Consider the following 15,196-nt stretch of genomic DNA (forward strand, 5'->3'; position numbering starts at 1 on the left):
GGGCATACATGCAGCTCGCCCTTTTTCAAATTAACCTACAGACTGCATTAGGCAAATTTGATGGCATAAAAGGATTTTGCCAATTTGTCTGGAAGCAATTCCTCTTTGGTGCCGTACTTAGAGAAACACTTCATGCCACCGAGCAATTTAAACGACTTTGATAGATAGTCCGGGAGGTGAAAGTATTGTACTGTACATCTATATTATCACTCCAATAAAAAGTCAATTCCCTTAATTGCTGGCTAGAATTAATCTGCAGAACGCGAGAAGTGCGGGTGCAGGAGGGAAGTGTCCTCAGTGCTCTTGTGTCATCCGGACTCAACGCCTTATAATTTACTATTAGATCCATTCAGGATTTATTCTGTACTATATATATGTTTGCAGAAGCGTCTATCTATATTCATTTATCACCTATCTCATATCTATCTATCTGTATTTAAGTCTATCGATTTACCTATCTATGTTATATCTTTCTGTCTATCTATATGTCTATCCAATATCTATCAATCTATCTATCTATCTATCTGTCTATCTATCATATATCTATATGTCATCTATCTATCTATCTACAGTATCTATCTATCTAGATCCATTTAGTATTCATTTTGTGCTATATAGTTGATTACAAAAGCATCTATCATCTATGTATCTTTATGTCTTTCTATCTATCTATCGATCTATCTATTTATTTATCTATCTATCTATCTATCACATATCTATCCATCCCTCTGTCTCATATCTATCATTCTGTCTATCTGTATGTCTGTCTATCTATCTATCTATCTACAGTATATATCTACAGTATGTATCTATCTTTCTACATTATTTATCTATCATATCTATATATTTATGTATCTATCCATATGTCTGTTTATATATCAATATCCATCCATCTATCTATCTCATATCTATCTATCTTTGTCTGTATTTTTTCAATCTATATGTAATACTTATCTATATTATCTATCTATATCTTTATGTTTAAATAGCAGATATATCTATCACATTAAAAGTTCCACGTAATATGTTCTCAATAAAAATTGGATAAAACTGAATCACTTTATGTAAGTGAAACATTATCTCTATCTATCTTTCCTCTATCTATTTCAATTTTAATCCATCAGATTTTATTGTTGAACATGAAAACGGGTCCAGTGTTTTTTTACTGATTCTCAATTATTAGAACCAGGGCTGCCATCAGAAATTTTGGGGGCCCTTACACTGCTCACTTTCCTTTTCTTCTCTGTCTTGCTCAGACCATCATGAAGTCTTCCTACCATGATGCATCTTCGTATAATCTGAAAGAGAACAAACATATTAGCTTTCACACTTTTTCAGCACATTCCCCACCTCTTCCCCATTCTCAGTGCCCTAAATAATTCCCCTCTTGGGGTGTATTAGGTAATGCCCCCAGTAGGTATGTAGGGTATGCCCTCTATATGGTAAAAGCCCCCAGTAGGTCAGTAATACCCCCAGTAGGTAGGTAGGTAATGCCTCCAGTAATGTCCTTGGTAGGCGATGCCCCCAGGAGCTAGGCAGTAGGTGATGCGCCCAGTAGGTAGTAGGCAATGCCCCTAGGTAGTTCATAGGAAATGCTCCCAGGTAGGTCATAGGTAACACCCCCAATAGGTAGGTAGTACCCCCAATAGGTAGGTAGTAGGTAATGCCCCCAGTGAGTAGTGCCCCCCCAGGTAAGTAATGACCCCAGTAGGTAGTGCACCCCAGGTAGATAATGACCCTAGAAGATAGTGCCACCAGGTAGCTCATGCCCGCTCATGCCCCCAGGAGATAGTGTCCCAAAGATTGTCATTCCCCTGGGTAGGTTGTGCCACTACTACATAGTGTCCCTAATTGATAGTGCCACTAGTAATAATGCTCCCAGGTAGGTTGTTGGTAGATAGTGCCCCTAATAGATAGTGCCCCCAGTAATAGTGCTCCCAGGTAGGAGATGCCCCTCAGCAGGTAGTGTTCCCAGTAGATAGGGCCTCCAATAACAGTGCTCCCAGGTAGGAGATGCCCCCAGCAGGTAGTGCCCCCCAGCCAGGTAGGAGATGCCCCCAGAAGGTAGTAGCCCCCTGCCAGGTAGGAGGTGCCCCCAGCAGGTAGTGCTCGCCAGCTAGCTAGGAGATGCCCCCAGCAGGTAGTGCCCCAGAGCCAGGTAGGAGATGCCCCCAGCAGGTAGTGCCCCCAGCCAGGTAGGAGATGCCACCAGCAGGGAGTGCTCCCCACCCAGGTAGGAGATGCCCCCAGCAGGTAGTGCCCCCCAGCCAGGTAGGAGATGCCCCCAGCAGGTAGTACCCTCCAGCCAGGTAGGAGATGCCCCCAGCAAGTAGTGCCCCCCAGCCAAGTAGGAGATGCCCCAGTAGTTGGTGCCCCCCAGGTATGTCGTTACTGCAGTAATAGTGCCCCCCCCAGGTAGGAGATGTCCTCAGAAGGTTAAGCCTCAATGTAGATAGGGCCCCCACTACAAAATGCCCCCAGATAGGTTCTCTTAGAAATAAAATAAAAGATCCCACTCACCTTTCCGCATGGCTGCTGGGGTCCCTGGATCCTCCGGAGCGGAACAGGATGCACTGGCAGACCGCTTGATGAAATGATGTCATCACGCAGCCTGCATTACTTTATCCTGTACGTACATTACATGCACAATTTGCGTAATGTGTTTACAGAAGCAGGAAACTGCTGTTTAAACAGAGCTCTTCTGCTTTTGTGCTGGGACTGCCGCAGAGGGGTGCAGCTGGGGCCCGGGCCAGTTACTGGGGTACTGGCTGTACCCTTCTGATGGCTGCCCTGATTAGAACCAGAGATCGGCCAATAAATTAAGTAATGAATGGCAATAATACATATGATGTGAATGCAGTGACTTCCATGTTAGGATCACTATATATGTCTCAGTCATGGTTAGTGATCAGTTCACCTTTGCAATGATTCCAGTTGATCATTTGTCTGGCAGGTGTGTAGGTAAGTCTTATTATTACAATAGGTCCTTATTGATTCTATTATATACCATACTGTTCTATCTCTGGACTCTGATCATTGTATACAATTGTTTCCTTACTAAATGGATTTAGAAGAATCAGAATACAGTGGTCCCTCAACATATGATATTAATTGGTTCCAGGAGAACCATCATATGTTGAAACCATCATATGTCTATGTAAAAATGGTAATTGGTTCTGGGGCCTCGGAACCATTGTATGTTGAATACATATCTCTATGGGAAACTGCTAATTGGTTCTGGGATGACCATTGTATGTGGAGTGTATGGGGAGTGTTTAACAAACCAGGGTGCCTCCAGCTGTTGCACAACTACAACTCCCAGCATGCATGTACAGCCATTGACTGTCTGGGCATGCTGGGAGTTATAGTTTTGCAACAGCTGGAGGCACACTGATAGGGAAACAATGATGTATGGGGTGTATAGTGTGTATATGTATTGTATGTGATGTGTGACATTGCATACAGTACTGTACAGTTCTTTAAATACCTTCAGGGGGGACAGAATGTCCTCCATTACGATCCTGCCGACTACAGCTCTATAGGAAAGGAAGGGGAGGGCAGCCAGCAGCTCATTGGATGCCTGCAGCAAGATGCTGCAGGCTATTGGCTATAGCTGCACTGGGGGGCGGGGCTTACACGGAGCTCACAGTGGAAGCCTGCGTGAGTTAGCAGGACAGAATGTGAGTAACAGGAGGCAGAACGGGACACATTAAACAACTGTCAGTTGCTGAAGTTGTCAGCGTTGTCAGATAGCAGTTTATGCGATGGCCCCGACACACAGCAGCATCATATGTCGATGCTACCTTCAACATACGATGGGCTCTGAGAGGCCATCATATGTTGAAATGATCATATGTCGGGGCCATCATAAGTCGAGGGGTCACTGTAATGTCAGCTGAGATAGGGATGATCTGGCTACTCCGGTGGAAAACTTTTTTTTTTTTAAATTAACTGGTGCCAGAAAGTTAAACAGATTTGTAAATTACTTCTATTAAAAAAATCATAATCCTTCCAGTACTTATTAGCTACTGAATACTACAGAGGAAATTCTTTTCTTTTTGGAACATAGAGCTCTCTGCTGAATCACGAGCACAGTGCTCTCTGCTGACATCTCTGTCCATTTTAAGAACTGTCCAGAGTAGGATAAAATCCCCATAGCAAACATATACTGCTCTGTACAGTTCCTAAAATGGACAGAGTTGTCAGCAGAGAGCATTGTGTTCATGATGTCAGCAGACAGTTCTGTGTTCCAAAAAGAAAATAATTTCCTCTGTAGTATTCAGCAGCTAATAAGTACTGGAAGGATTAAGATTTTTTAAAAGAAGTAATTTACAAATCTGTTTAACTTTCTGACAACAGTTGATTAAAAAAAAAAAAAGTTTCCCACCGGAGTACCCCTTTAAATGCTGCTCAAACTGCTTTTCCCTTTCTCAGATGTCACTATAGTGCTGATTCCTCCTTATTCGCGACAGACTGGTCGCTATGGGTAGCCTAAGGGTGCATGCACACCACATTTTTGGAATACAGTTCCCGTATCAGGTTTTTGATGATAAACGGATTCCTCAAAAATGGGCTAAACTGTATCAAAACGTGTGTACAAATTTCAACCTGTATAAGGTTAAAAACCGTATATGGTTTGAAAAATGATTTCACTCCATTTTGAATAAAGTTTCACTAGTTTGATTGAAATTCCAAGAAAAAAAACTGAGCAAAGTCAAAAACCGTATGGTGCAAACCGGATGGAACCGTATGCACATATGGTTCTGTACGGTTCCCATTGACACCCATGTTGAAAAAAAAATTTATAAGGTTTAATACAGTTTTTCACCCGGACCAAAAAACATGGTAGACTACGGTTTTGGGTAAGGGTAAAAAACTGGACAAAACCCTGTAAGACACAAAACGGACTAAACCGGATGATGTGTTTGACATACGGTTTAAAATGTTAAGTCAATGCATACAGTTTTCTATACAGTTCCGTACGGTTTTTAACTTGAAACCGTATAAGGGAACTGTATAGCAAAAACGGGGTGTGCATGCACCCCTAACAACTACAACCAGACCTTCTCAGATTACTCATTAGCTTAGTGTATTCATATCTATCTATCTATCTATCTATCCATGTCATATCGATCTATCTATCTACAGTATCTATCTATCTATCTATCTATCTCAAATGTATCTATCTATCTCATATCTATCTCATATCTATCTATCTATCTATCTCATATCAATCTATCTATCTACAGTATCTATCTATCTCATATCTATCTATCTATCTATCATCTATCTATCTATAATGAGAGACCGCAGCAGTCCAATATCGGGGGAAAAAAGTATCTTTCTAACTATCTATCTATCATCTATCTATCTATCTACAGTATCTATCTATCTATCTATCTATCATCTATCTACCTATAGCACTCCAATGTCAGTGGAAAAAATATACGAGTGGCTTTATTCAACCAAACATCAAGGATTGCAACGTTTCAGCCGTCTCACACGGCCATTGTCAAGCTTGACAATGGCCGTGTGAGACTAATGAAATGTCGCTATCCTTGATGTTTGGTTGAATAAAGCCACTCGTATATTTTTTCCACTGACATTGGAGTGCTGCTGTCTCTCTTTATGGAATTTATTGGACTTTTGACCAAGTCATCCAGCGTGCACCACTAATATGACTTGTTTGTGCTTCCCATTTTCTACAATCTATGTATCTATTATCTATCTATCTATCTATCTATTTATCTATCTCCTATCTATCTATCTCATATCTATCTATCTCCTATCTATCTATCTACCTATCTCCTATCTATCTATCTATCGATCTATCTACAGTATCTATCTATCTATAGGATGCTTGGAAATGGTCGCCGTGGGCGATCAAAACTTTGGACTTTGGATGGAATAAACACCTATTCTTTTTCACCATAATACTTCATTTGGAGTGCTGCAATTCTTTTGTTCTTTTGAATCTATCTATCTATCATCTATTTAGCTATCTATCTATCTCATATCTATCAGTCTCATATACCGTATATCTATCTATCTAATATCTATCTATCTCATATCTATCTATCTCATATCTATCTATCTATCTATCTAATATCTATCTATCTCACATCTATCTATCTATCTACAGTATCAGCCAAAGACTGGGAGTTTCAACAGCTGGAGGCACACTGGCTGGGAAACACTGTATTTGCTCAAGGCAGAATTGGTATAATTGCAAAGTGATCTAATACACTGTTCTCCATCTCTTATTGCTAAAGTAATCACATAATGTGATGTGCATTATACATTCAGTGGTATACAAGAGTACCCATAGTATGAGAACTTGCGGTGGAATTGTCAGAAATTAAAGGGTCATTCTATCCATCAGCACCCATTATATATATAGCATGACTTGTCTGGGCATGCTGAGAGTTGTAGTTTTGCAACAGCTGGAGGCACCCTGGTTGGGAAACACTGGATTTGCTCAAGGCAGATTTGGTATAATTACAAAATGGTCTTATACACCTCTTCATCTCTTGTATTGCTAAAGCAATCACATTTTTCGTAAAAAATAATAAAAATTGCATAAGCTTTTTAAGGATAAGTAAGGACGCACAACAAGGCCTAATTTTCACGGTATTGTTCTAATATGTCTTTTAAAATAAATAAATAAAATAAATATACCACTCATGTGATTCCAATACCGCAAAGTAATTAAGAAGAATTTGCAAAGAAACCACCACATAAATGTTTTATTAATTCTGTGTTAAATGCCAAACATATAAAAAAAATTAAATAAAAAAAAAGAACAGTTTTAATAAAACACCACCTGCTGTGTTGGGGGTGGTCTTCTCTATTTTATGTTCCACTTCCAGGATGTTCTGATGCTGCAGGTCTCCTGAGATCCTACAACATTAAACTATTAAACCGAGCACAGTTACAGTCACCAACTCGGATGGGAAATGTTTTAAAGCTACAATTTGTTTCCTAAAGCATTTATAGCATCTTTTTTTTTTTTTTTTTCATGGTTTAAACATTAAAGTAACCGGGGGGAGCATTGTACATATAAAGACCAGCTGTGTGATGTGCATTATACATTCAGTGGTAAACAAGCATAGCCATAGTATGAAAACTGGTGGTGGAATTGCCGGGTATCAAAGGGGCCATTCTACCCATCAGCACCCATGAACTACATAGCAGACTCATCCTAGATGGGATGTTAGGACTTGGTGCCCTCTTATTGTTGTGGACGGTCAACGAAGACACGTAAGGTGTCCTTAAAGGGCACTGTTGCCAAAAAACTCTTCTATTTCAGCATAGTTGTTTCAAGCATTTATTTTTGTCTACTTTTGCACCATTTTTGGTGCATTTTGGTGCTTATTATAGCTGTTGACCGAATACTGTTTGGCTGACTCGCCCAATCTTTTCATAAACATTAATGCTTGGCTAAGCAAGTATTTTCAATAGAGAGAGGCAGGGTAAGCCGCTGACAAACTTGTGGTTTTTCGTCTCGTGGCAATTCATCTCTTCAAGAACAAAAGGATCAGGCAGTTGAAACCCAACATGTCAGCCATTCTCTCTTTCCCAACATAGTTTGTAAAGAATTAGTCGGAGGTTTGACCGAAACTTGTCTAATGTGTATGAGTTGGACTGTACAAGGTAACTACCTCAAATGAGTAGCTATAGAAAGACAGCTTTCTTCTTATTGGATAAGAGCTAATTTGCATACCATTTTTAACCCAGGGAGCCTTACCTGGCCTATAAGCCTTCCTACGATAGCTGATGGTCTCCATAAGGAAAAACAATACTTACTTATAAATATTAATAAGTCAAATATTAATAAGTCAAATGCTTGGTTGTCCAAAAGCTATCTCCCCAGTCTACCAACAATTCTGATTTGAAGCCTTCAGGTGAGTGGCTGCCAACATCTTTTGCCAGTAACTTATCTTCAATCACCAAAAAAGGTTGGCCATGATGAATTCCAACATACCCTATACTTGTATCTTCACCATCTTCCAAAGTTAGTGGTATCTTCTAACATGTATCTAATGCATATGGACATCTTTAGGAGTTAATTTTATCAGTGCTGGATAAGCCATTATTACATAAAAACACTGACACAATAAGGGCATAGGGGACCAATAACAAACTAAGCTCCGCTAAATTTGCATATATAAAGATGACACCCTATTTATAAAACTTATAGAATCACTTTAAACATGACTTAAATAACTATTAGTATCCATTTTCACCAGATTTTTTGCTCAATCTTATTGCATCTGATCAACGACGCCTGCAAATAACTGCGACAATATACAGTATCTTTATCTTTCAAGATGTGAAGTCACTGGTGGATATTCTGTTAAGATGAATTATGAAAAAAAGATTAAAGAGACCTCATTCTAACCCAGAGAGCTATATTCATATTGTGACCTTAAATGTACCCGCCATTCCTTATATTGGATATTGGACTAAAAATACTTCCCAGACAGCTGGACTGAACTTGTCCTACACAAAGGAAACAGCACTGGGGCTTAAAGCAAGAAAGAAGCAATATGAAACAAGAATAGCATCTTCCCCTTTCTCGCCAAAGACAGTAAAATTAACATGCAGCTGGTTCCTCTGATAAATGGATTCGGTTAGGTCACCGAGGGGATGCATGTGACACTAAGTGATTTACAGTCCCTTTACCTTAATGAAATTGTTTCAGCGAGATGACGCTGAGAGCTTTTAATGGATGGCTTTACTTGATGTAATGAAATTGCATTCCTTTGGCATTTAATATAAGGTGCAGTTATTATTTACTAGAGCTTTTCCAGGGCTACTGTTGCTATCTGGAGCAGCACTAGCAGCAGCAGCAGCAGAAGAAGCAGCGGCAGGGCTGTAGCACAGTGCATGGTGAAGATGGGGACAGAATAGCAGCTAGTTAGGGAGGCCTAACTGTGTGCATCACATACCATTGCTTCAGTCCTAAGTAGATCCTCCTCATCTCTTCACAGGCAACTGGATTTTAACCAGATCAGCTGCATAGAAGATGGATCATTCCGAGCTCTGCGCGACCTCGAAGTGCTGTGAGTACATCTTATTTTATGTCTTGGGATCAGTAGAAGAAGCAGCCTCTGTGTACAAGCGTATATGTATTATACTGCAATGTCCGGGAAGTCATTGCATTAAGTATCTAGTCATCACTAACTTTTTCCTTTAAAGAAACATTGCCTGTTTTAGCCTACAATGTGAACATGATGTCATTATATAATAATGAAAATATACTAGGGGCGGTCATGTATTATCATTGTCTTTCAAATGACATGCGGCATTGCAGACATACAGAAGTCTCAAACTTGTAGGTTTATGTAAAAAGTAATGGGTTCATATAGATGTCACCATACTATGTTCTTCTGGCCACGCCTGACAGACAGAACTGTTGACGATTGGAAGAGCAAACGCCGCAGTGGCGTAGACTGCAGACGTTGCATATGCGCCATTTTTGATAATGCATAGATTTATGTGTGATCCCTATTGTATGTATTGCCTTTTTCTCTAGGTCTGTATATGCTCTCAGATTTAATTACATAATATGTTTCTATAGCCTCTTTTATACTTTTTTTTAAGTTAATATATATATATTTTTTTTTAAAGTGTCTGAGGTGGGACATGTCATGATTTTTTTCCCTATAGAATGAGACGTACTCTACTTGTGCCATGTCCATATAAGAAGGTTATGAGATTTTGTTAAAGACTTTTTAGGAAATGTCAGTCATTGTGGAGACATTGTCAGTGTAAGTCTAATAGTTGAGATAGATCTGAGTTGAGTGGGTCCACATTTGAGAATGACTAAATATTTTTTATGTATGACTACCAAAAATGGAAAGAAACCCTTTATATTCACAGAAGAGGTGTCCCGCTCACCAGTGCAAAGTCACATGTTCTTCCCTGCTCATATGTACTTTAACATGTAATACCCCTAAGAGTTGGCTTTGTCACACCCCAAGTCCCCTGGTGCAAGTTACCTGTACAAGGACATAGCTTGTAGAGACTGGGTCCAATGCAATCCTAGTGGGCCCAACCATCGCATGTACTGCACTGCCCATTTATAGCAATGATTTCCTCTAGTGGGCTTCCTGCAGGTTTCAGGGCCCACTTGCAGTTGTAACATCTGCATGCCCTATGCATACATGCCAATCATTAGGTTGGATAAGAAGAGAAGAACAATATTTTTAAATAGCTTGGGCCATTGTATTTATTATATATGTATTATTTATAATTTTTTTTGAAAAAATTATGGTAAACCTACGCACCTATGAGAGTTACAGTATCATAGAGCACAAATCGTTTCTGATATCATTTAGATGCCCAGAGGGCCCAATCCTCTGAGGGTTGGCCATGCATCCCTTTATGAGTATATTTTTTAAACTTTTTCAGAATATAGAATGAATGTTCAATTTTTTGACTGAAAATTATATCTGAAAATTGTCCTTTTGTGTAACAAACTTTGCTATAGAACCACTTCTACAATTATTTAATAAAATACACATACAGCCTTTTATGTTATAAAAAAAAAAATGCTTCAAGGCTCTGTTAAATTAAACCAGCACAAAGAGGTTTCCAAAGCTCACATAAAACAATCACAAGTTATGACTTATGAGATTTATTTGCATGTTTCATAGTCCTGTATGTTTCATATTGTATCGCAGATTGCCGAAGACCTGGTTTCTTTTACATTGCACATACAATCTATTTATGCAATTCTCTTGAGTAAAATCCCTCTATGACCTTGTCAAAATTTCTTTTTATTTTTTTAGAGTGTAGGAAAAATAGATTCTCAGTAAATACTGAATTCATTTAGATAACAAAAACCATCGGAAAAAAATTATATAAATTAAACTTAAAAGAAAAGTACCGTAATACAAAATACTTCTACTTCTAAATACAGTCTCACAACTGTCCAATCAATGTTTTTTTTCTGCCTCTTATTGAACAAGTTAACTTTGCCTAAAATTTCCAGGATTTGTACTGTTCAGTTTATCATGTCTTTAACTTTGAAGGTCAGGAAAAGGGTACTGATATAATGAAAAAGATGCCTGCTGGGTGTGGCCAATATGGCATTTGGAAGTTTCTACACTTCTGCACTTCTATTAAAAAAATGTATACGTAAGAAAATAAATAAAAGTATATTTTCTAGAATTTATTATATTATTTTTCTCTAAAACAAATTGTGTTTTTGGTATCCACTAGCACAGTGTTCCATAGCCAGTGGTTTAGGAGTCACGTGTGGCTCTTAAATCCCCAATATGTGATAAGCACATCCGCAATGCCATAGCATTTTATGAAAACCATGCCACTAGCAGTAATATAATTTAGGCAAATTATGTAGTTATACCATTAAAAAGATGTAAGAATTTTTTATTACTTTTTATTATAAAATGTGGCTTCTGACCACCTGGTGTAGCAGGATGTAGCTCAAAACTTACAAAGGGTGGGGACCTCTGCACTTGCATATATTTTAGTTTCCCAGATTTCTATGAGCTACTAGTCCTTATTTAAAATATTAGCATTGAGCATTGCAGACAGCATTGTGACCCAATGACTAGTACTGGTTTGTCCTAGGATTGATCGAGGATAACATCTGCACAGAGTTTGTATGTTCTCTCCATGGCTTTGTAGATTTTCTGCAGACTCTACGGTTTTATCTTACGCTCCAAAAAACATACAGATATATTAATTTGATTTTTCAAAAATTGGCCGTAGTATGTGTGTGAGATAGGAAATATAGAAGTGGGCCCCATTAGTGACTGGGACTGCTGTGAGTGATGACAGTCTCTGTACAGTGCTAGGAAATTTATTGGCCCTATGTAAGAACAGGAAAAATAAAATTACTGTGATTAAGCACTAAATACACGTGCATGTTTCTTAGCAAGAAAAGAAGATATTAAGTATTTCTCATGTATATTACAGTGCAGAGGTAAAAAATATTTAGAATGTAAAGTTATTACTAAATTACACAATGGATATTGGGGACAAAAAGTCTACTTGTTGGACCAATGGTGAATGTATGAATTTCAAAATGCACTTATTGGTTTTTCCAACTTTCATATGACCTTACTCAAATTATCCTAAAGTTCTGTTCAGAATAGTAATATTATACTGACAGAATATGCTATTATGGTAAAATGGTTGCCATGTGGTTCATATGGAGTAAAAAGTTCAAAGAAGAAATTAATTAATACAAATTTTAGCTAAATTTTGTAGTGTAGATATATAAAATCTGGTTAAAAAGTTAACATGTCAAAATGTTTTATGCATTTGTCACGCTTCGACCTAAAAAAAAAAAATCTGCAGTATTTAGTGGTTGGATTTACGGTGCCCGCATACATGCCCACTGCGACTAATAAAAATCTGCTGACGTTAGTGGGAGGGACACCTATAAGGAGTGGAGGATTGAAATAGTCTAGAAATTTGGAAGGGCGAGTCCAACCTTGATAAGCGGAAGACACACTCCTACTCCTCCTGCACAATGCGCCTTTCTGCTTGTGTAGCCAGGTCCTCCACTGAAGCCCCTTTATACCTACACAGAAGCGGAAATATGATTACTCAATTTAAAGGCAAGTCTGTGTGGATACATGAAATGTAAAATTATTTATTTTTTCTTAATTTTATGTTTTCTATTTTTTATCACTTAGGTTTTAATACATAAATTAGCACTTTAATTCTGTAAATTTTGATTGACATTGTTCTACTTAACAGAATAACTCTGCATATAATTTTTGTGACTTTGGGATATTAATACCATTTAGGATGTTATAGACACCACAAAGTAGAAATTCATGTTAATTTGAATTAGTAGAGTTTTTGTTAATTACTGTATGATGTGTTGATGAAGCAGACATAGATAGAGCTCATTTATTACAAATAGTAAAACATTTAAATTACATTTTTATTCTAGTACTTTGTTTAAATTACTAATTTAAAATAAAGTCTAGATTTCTAATTAATATAAGTTTCCCCAACCATCTGCAATAAGTCTGTAAATTGTATGTTTATAATTTAGTAACAGAAAATGTGTTTTAGAAAGTGTTAGCAAATTGGAAAATGTCTGTACTGTCCGCAAAAAATTCTAAATGAATTAAACATTTCCAGTTAATATTAGTTTTTATCCTTACTACTTGTGATTTCCCCTTTAATTAGAACATCACAATTTGGCATCCAACAGATAGGAAGTCAATTTCGTATTAGAAGTTTCCATAATATTTCATGACCCAGCTTTGACTTACTCTTTCCACAATGCATCTCATTCTAGAGTATTTGGTACTCTAGCACTGTTTTAATTGGACTGTTTAACTATAGTTTTCATTAGCAGCACATTAAATAACTTGAAAATGCCTTTGGGAAATGCACTAAAGACTTAAAGTTGTTTTAGGTTAATCTAACGATACATTTTGATGGGTTTCGCTACAATTAATATGGTTGTTGTGCACACATCTATAATGTTAAAGGAGTACTCCGGCCCTAATACATCTTATCCCCTATCCAAAGGATAGGGGATAAGATGTCTGATCGCAGGGGTCCCGCCGCTGGGGACCCTCACAATCTGTCATTCAGCACCCACCTTTGGGAGCTCTCCGCAGCGAAGGAGGCTCCAAGAGTGAGGACCACGGGGCCGGAGTATCGTGACATCAGCACTCCGCCCTTGTGTGACGCCGTGTGAATGACAGATTGCGGGACCCCAGCGATCAGACATCTTATCCCCTATCCTTTGGATAGGGGATATGATGCATTAGGGCCAGTGTACCCCTTTAAAGTAACATATTGAATAGATTTTTCGAGCGATAAACTTTAAGCTGTCAAAAGCTAAAACACACAAATCTATTACAAGTTCTTTCCGTTCTTAATCTAACTTAGTTTCTTTTGTGTTTCACAGCACGCTCAACAATAACAACATCTCTCGACTTTCGGTGGCAAGCTTCAACCATATGCCAAAACTTCGAATTTTGTAAGTAGATTGTTATGAAAGGATCTCTAGAGTGTGCTGTCTATTGTTTTGAAACTCAGCAAATTCATCAAGCTGTTTAAAGTAGGTTGAATTTCAGTAGGTAATTTTTTTTAGCATTGCTGTATTTTTCAATTTTCAATCTGATGGCTAAAATTATAATTTTTTTTTACTATATTTATTTATACTAAAGTATAATTTTTTTATGTATTTATTTTCTTAGATTGCCATTTCTCACTGTGTATGTTTGATAAGCTATAACACACCCAAAAAAATAAGTACATAAAATAAATTATAAAAAAAAGGTAAAATTTAAATGATTAAATTAAATAATTTTAAATTAAAAATAAAAACTGCTAAATCCTACCCATAATCTGTTCGCCTTTAATATTTGGCTTGATATCCAATAGACTGAGCACATCTTTAAAAAATTGTCTCAGCTTTTTTGTTCCATTTGAAAAAATGTTGTTAGCCCCACTTGTCCTGTCTAGTGAAATCTCTTAAGAAATGTATTTTCCAGTTAAATAAGTAAAGAGTGCCTTGATATATTAGACAGGTCACATTTCATTTAAGAACATAGACTTTGATTGGCTGTCAAATATAATAAATTGGAAATCCTTAGTCTTTTATTACTGTACTGCAGCCAGACTTAATTGAAGTGAAAGGACTTCAATACATGAAATTAACTAAAGAGAAGGACTTGTGCCATTTAATGTTCATTACTGGTTTTTAGTTAAGTCTAAGTGTGTTTTCTAAATGCTTCTAGAAAATACAGGATTGATAATGAATTGTCAGGGTGATTCACCACTTTGTAAATGTTGAGATCTTTGGCTTTTTATTTTCTTGATATTTGCATCATTAAAAGACGAGAAATCAAATCAAGAGACCAAAAATGTAAAAATTGAAACTAAGAATTATCGAAGAATATTTAAGAAAAAAAACATATAATCTACAGCTATAAAACTTCACCTAAAAAACTTGAATTATTTTTAATTATTTTTTATTCTTAGTCTGTACATGTAACCATTCCTTTGGAATTCGGCCATGATCTTGCGCCTGTCTTGAAGTAGCAAAAGTCTTTGTGTCACCACTTACATCCTTTAATTTCTACCGCCGTATTGAGCATGGGTCCCGATGGGCTAAAAGCAACTAATCCCCTTTTCTTTGATTACACAAAAAGAGAGGAAATCAGAAAAAGGATACAAGGGGATGTTT

At 37.5% G+C, this 15,196-nt stretch overlaps 1 protein-coding gene across 5 annotated transcripts in view; it reads left to right on the plus strand.

Annotated features, from left to right (window-relative positions):
- SLIT2 (slit guidance ligand 2) overlaps nt 1-15,196 on the plus strand; it is a 327,901-nt gene that overhangs the window by 219,755 nt on the left and 92,950 nt on the right. For all 5 annotated transcript variants that reach the window (XM_056555443.1, XM_056555414.1, XM_056555429.1 and 2 more), the window contains exons 6-7: nt 8,994-9,065; nt 13,913-13,984. In XM_056555443.1, the coding sequence (XP_056411418.1) occupies nt 8,994-9,065; nt 13,913-13,984 (144 nt within the window). The remainder of the gene's footprint in view (nt 1-8,993; nt 9,066-13,912; nt 13,985-15,196) is intronic.

The sequence above is a fragment of the Hyla sarda genome, chromosome 1 (genome assembly GCF_029499605.1).
Source record: "Hyla sarda isolate aHylSar1 chromosome 1, aHylSar1.hap1, whole genome shotgun sequence".
In the NCBI taxonomy this organism is placed as follows: Eukaryota; Metazoa; Chordata; class Amphibia; order Anura; family Hylidae; genus Hyla; species Hyla sarda.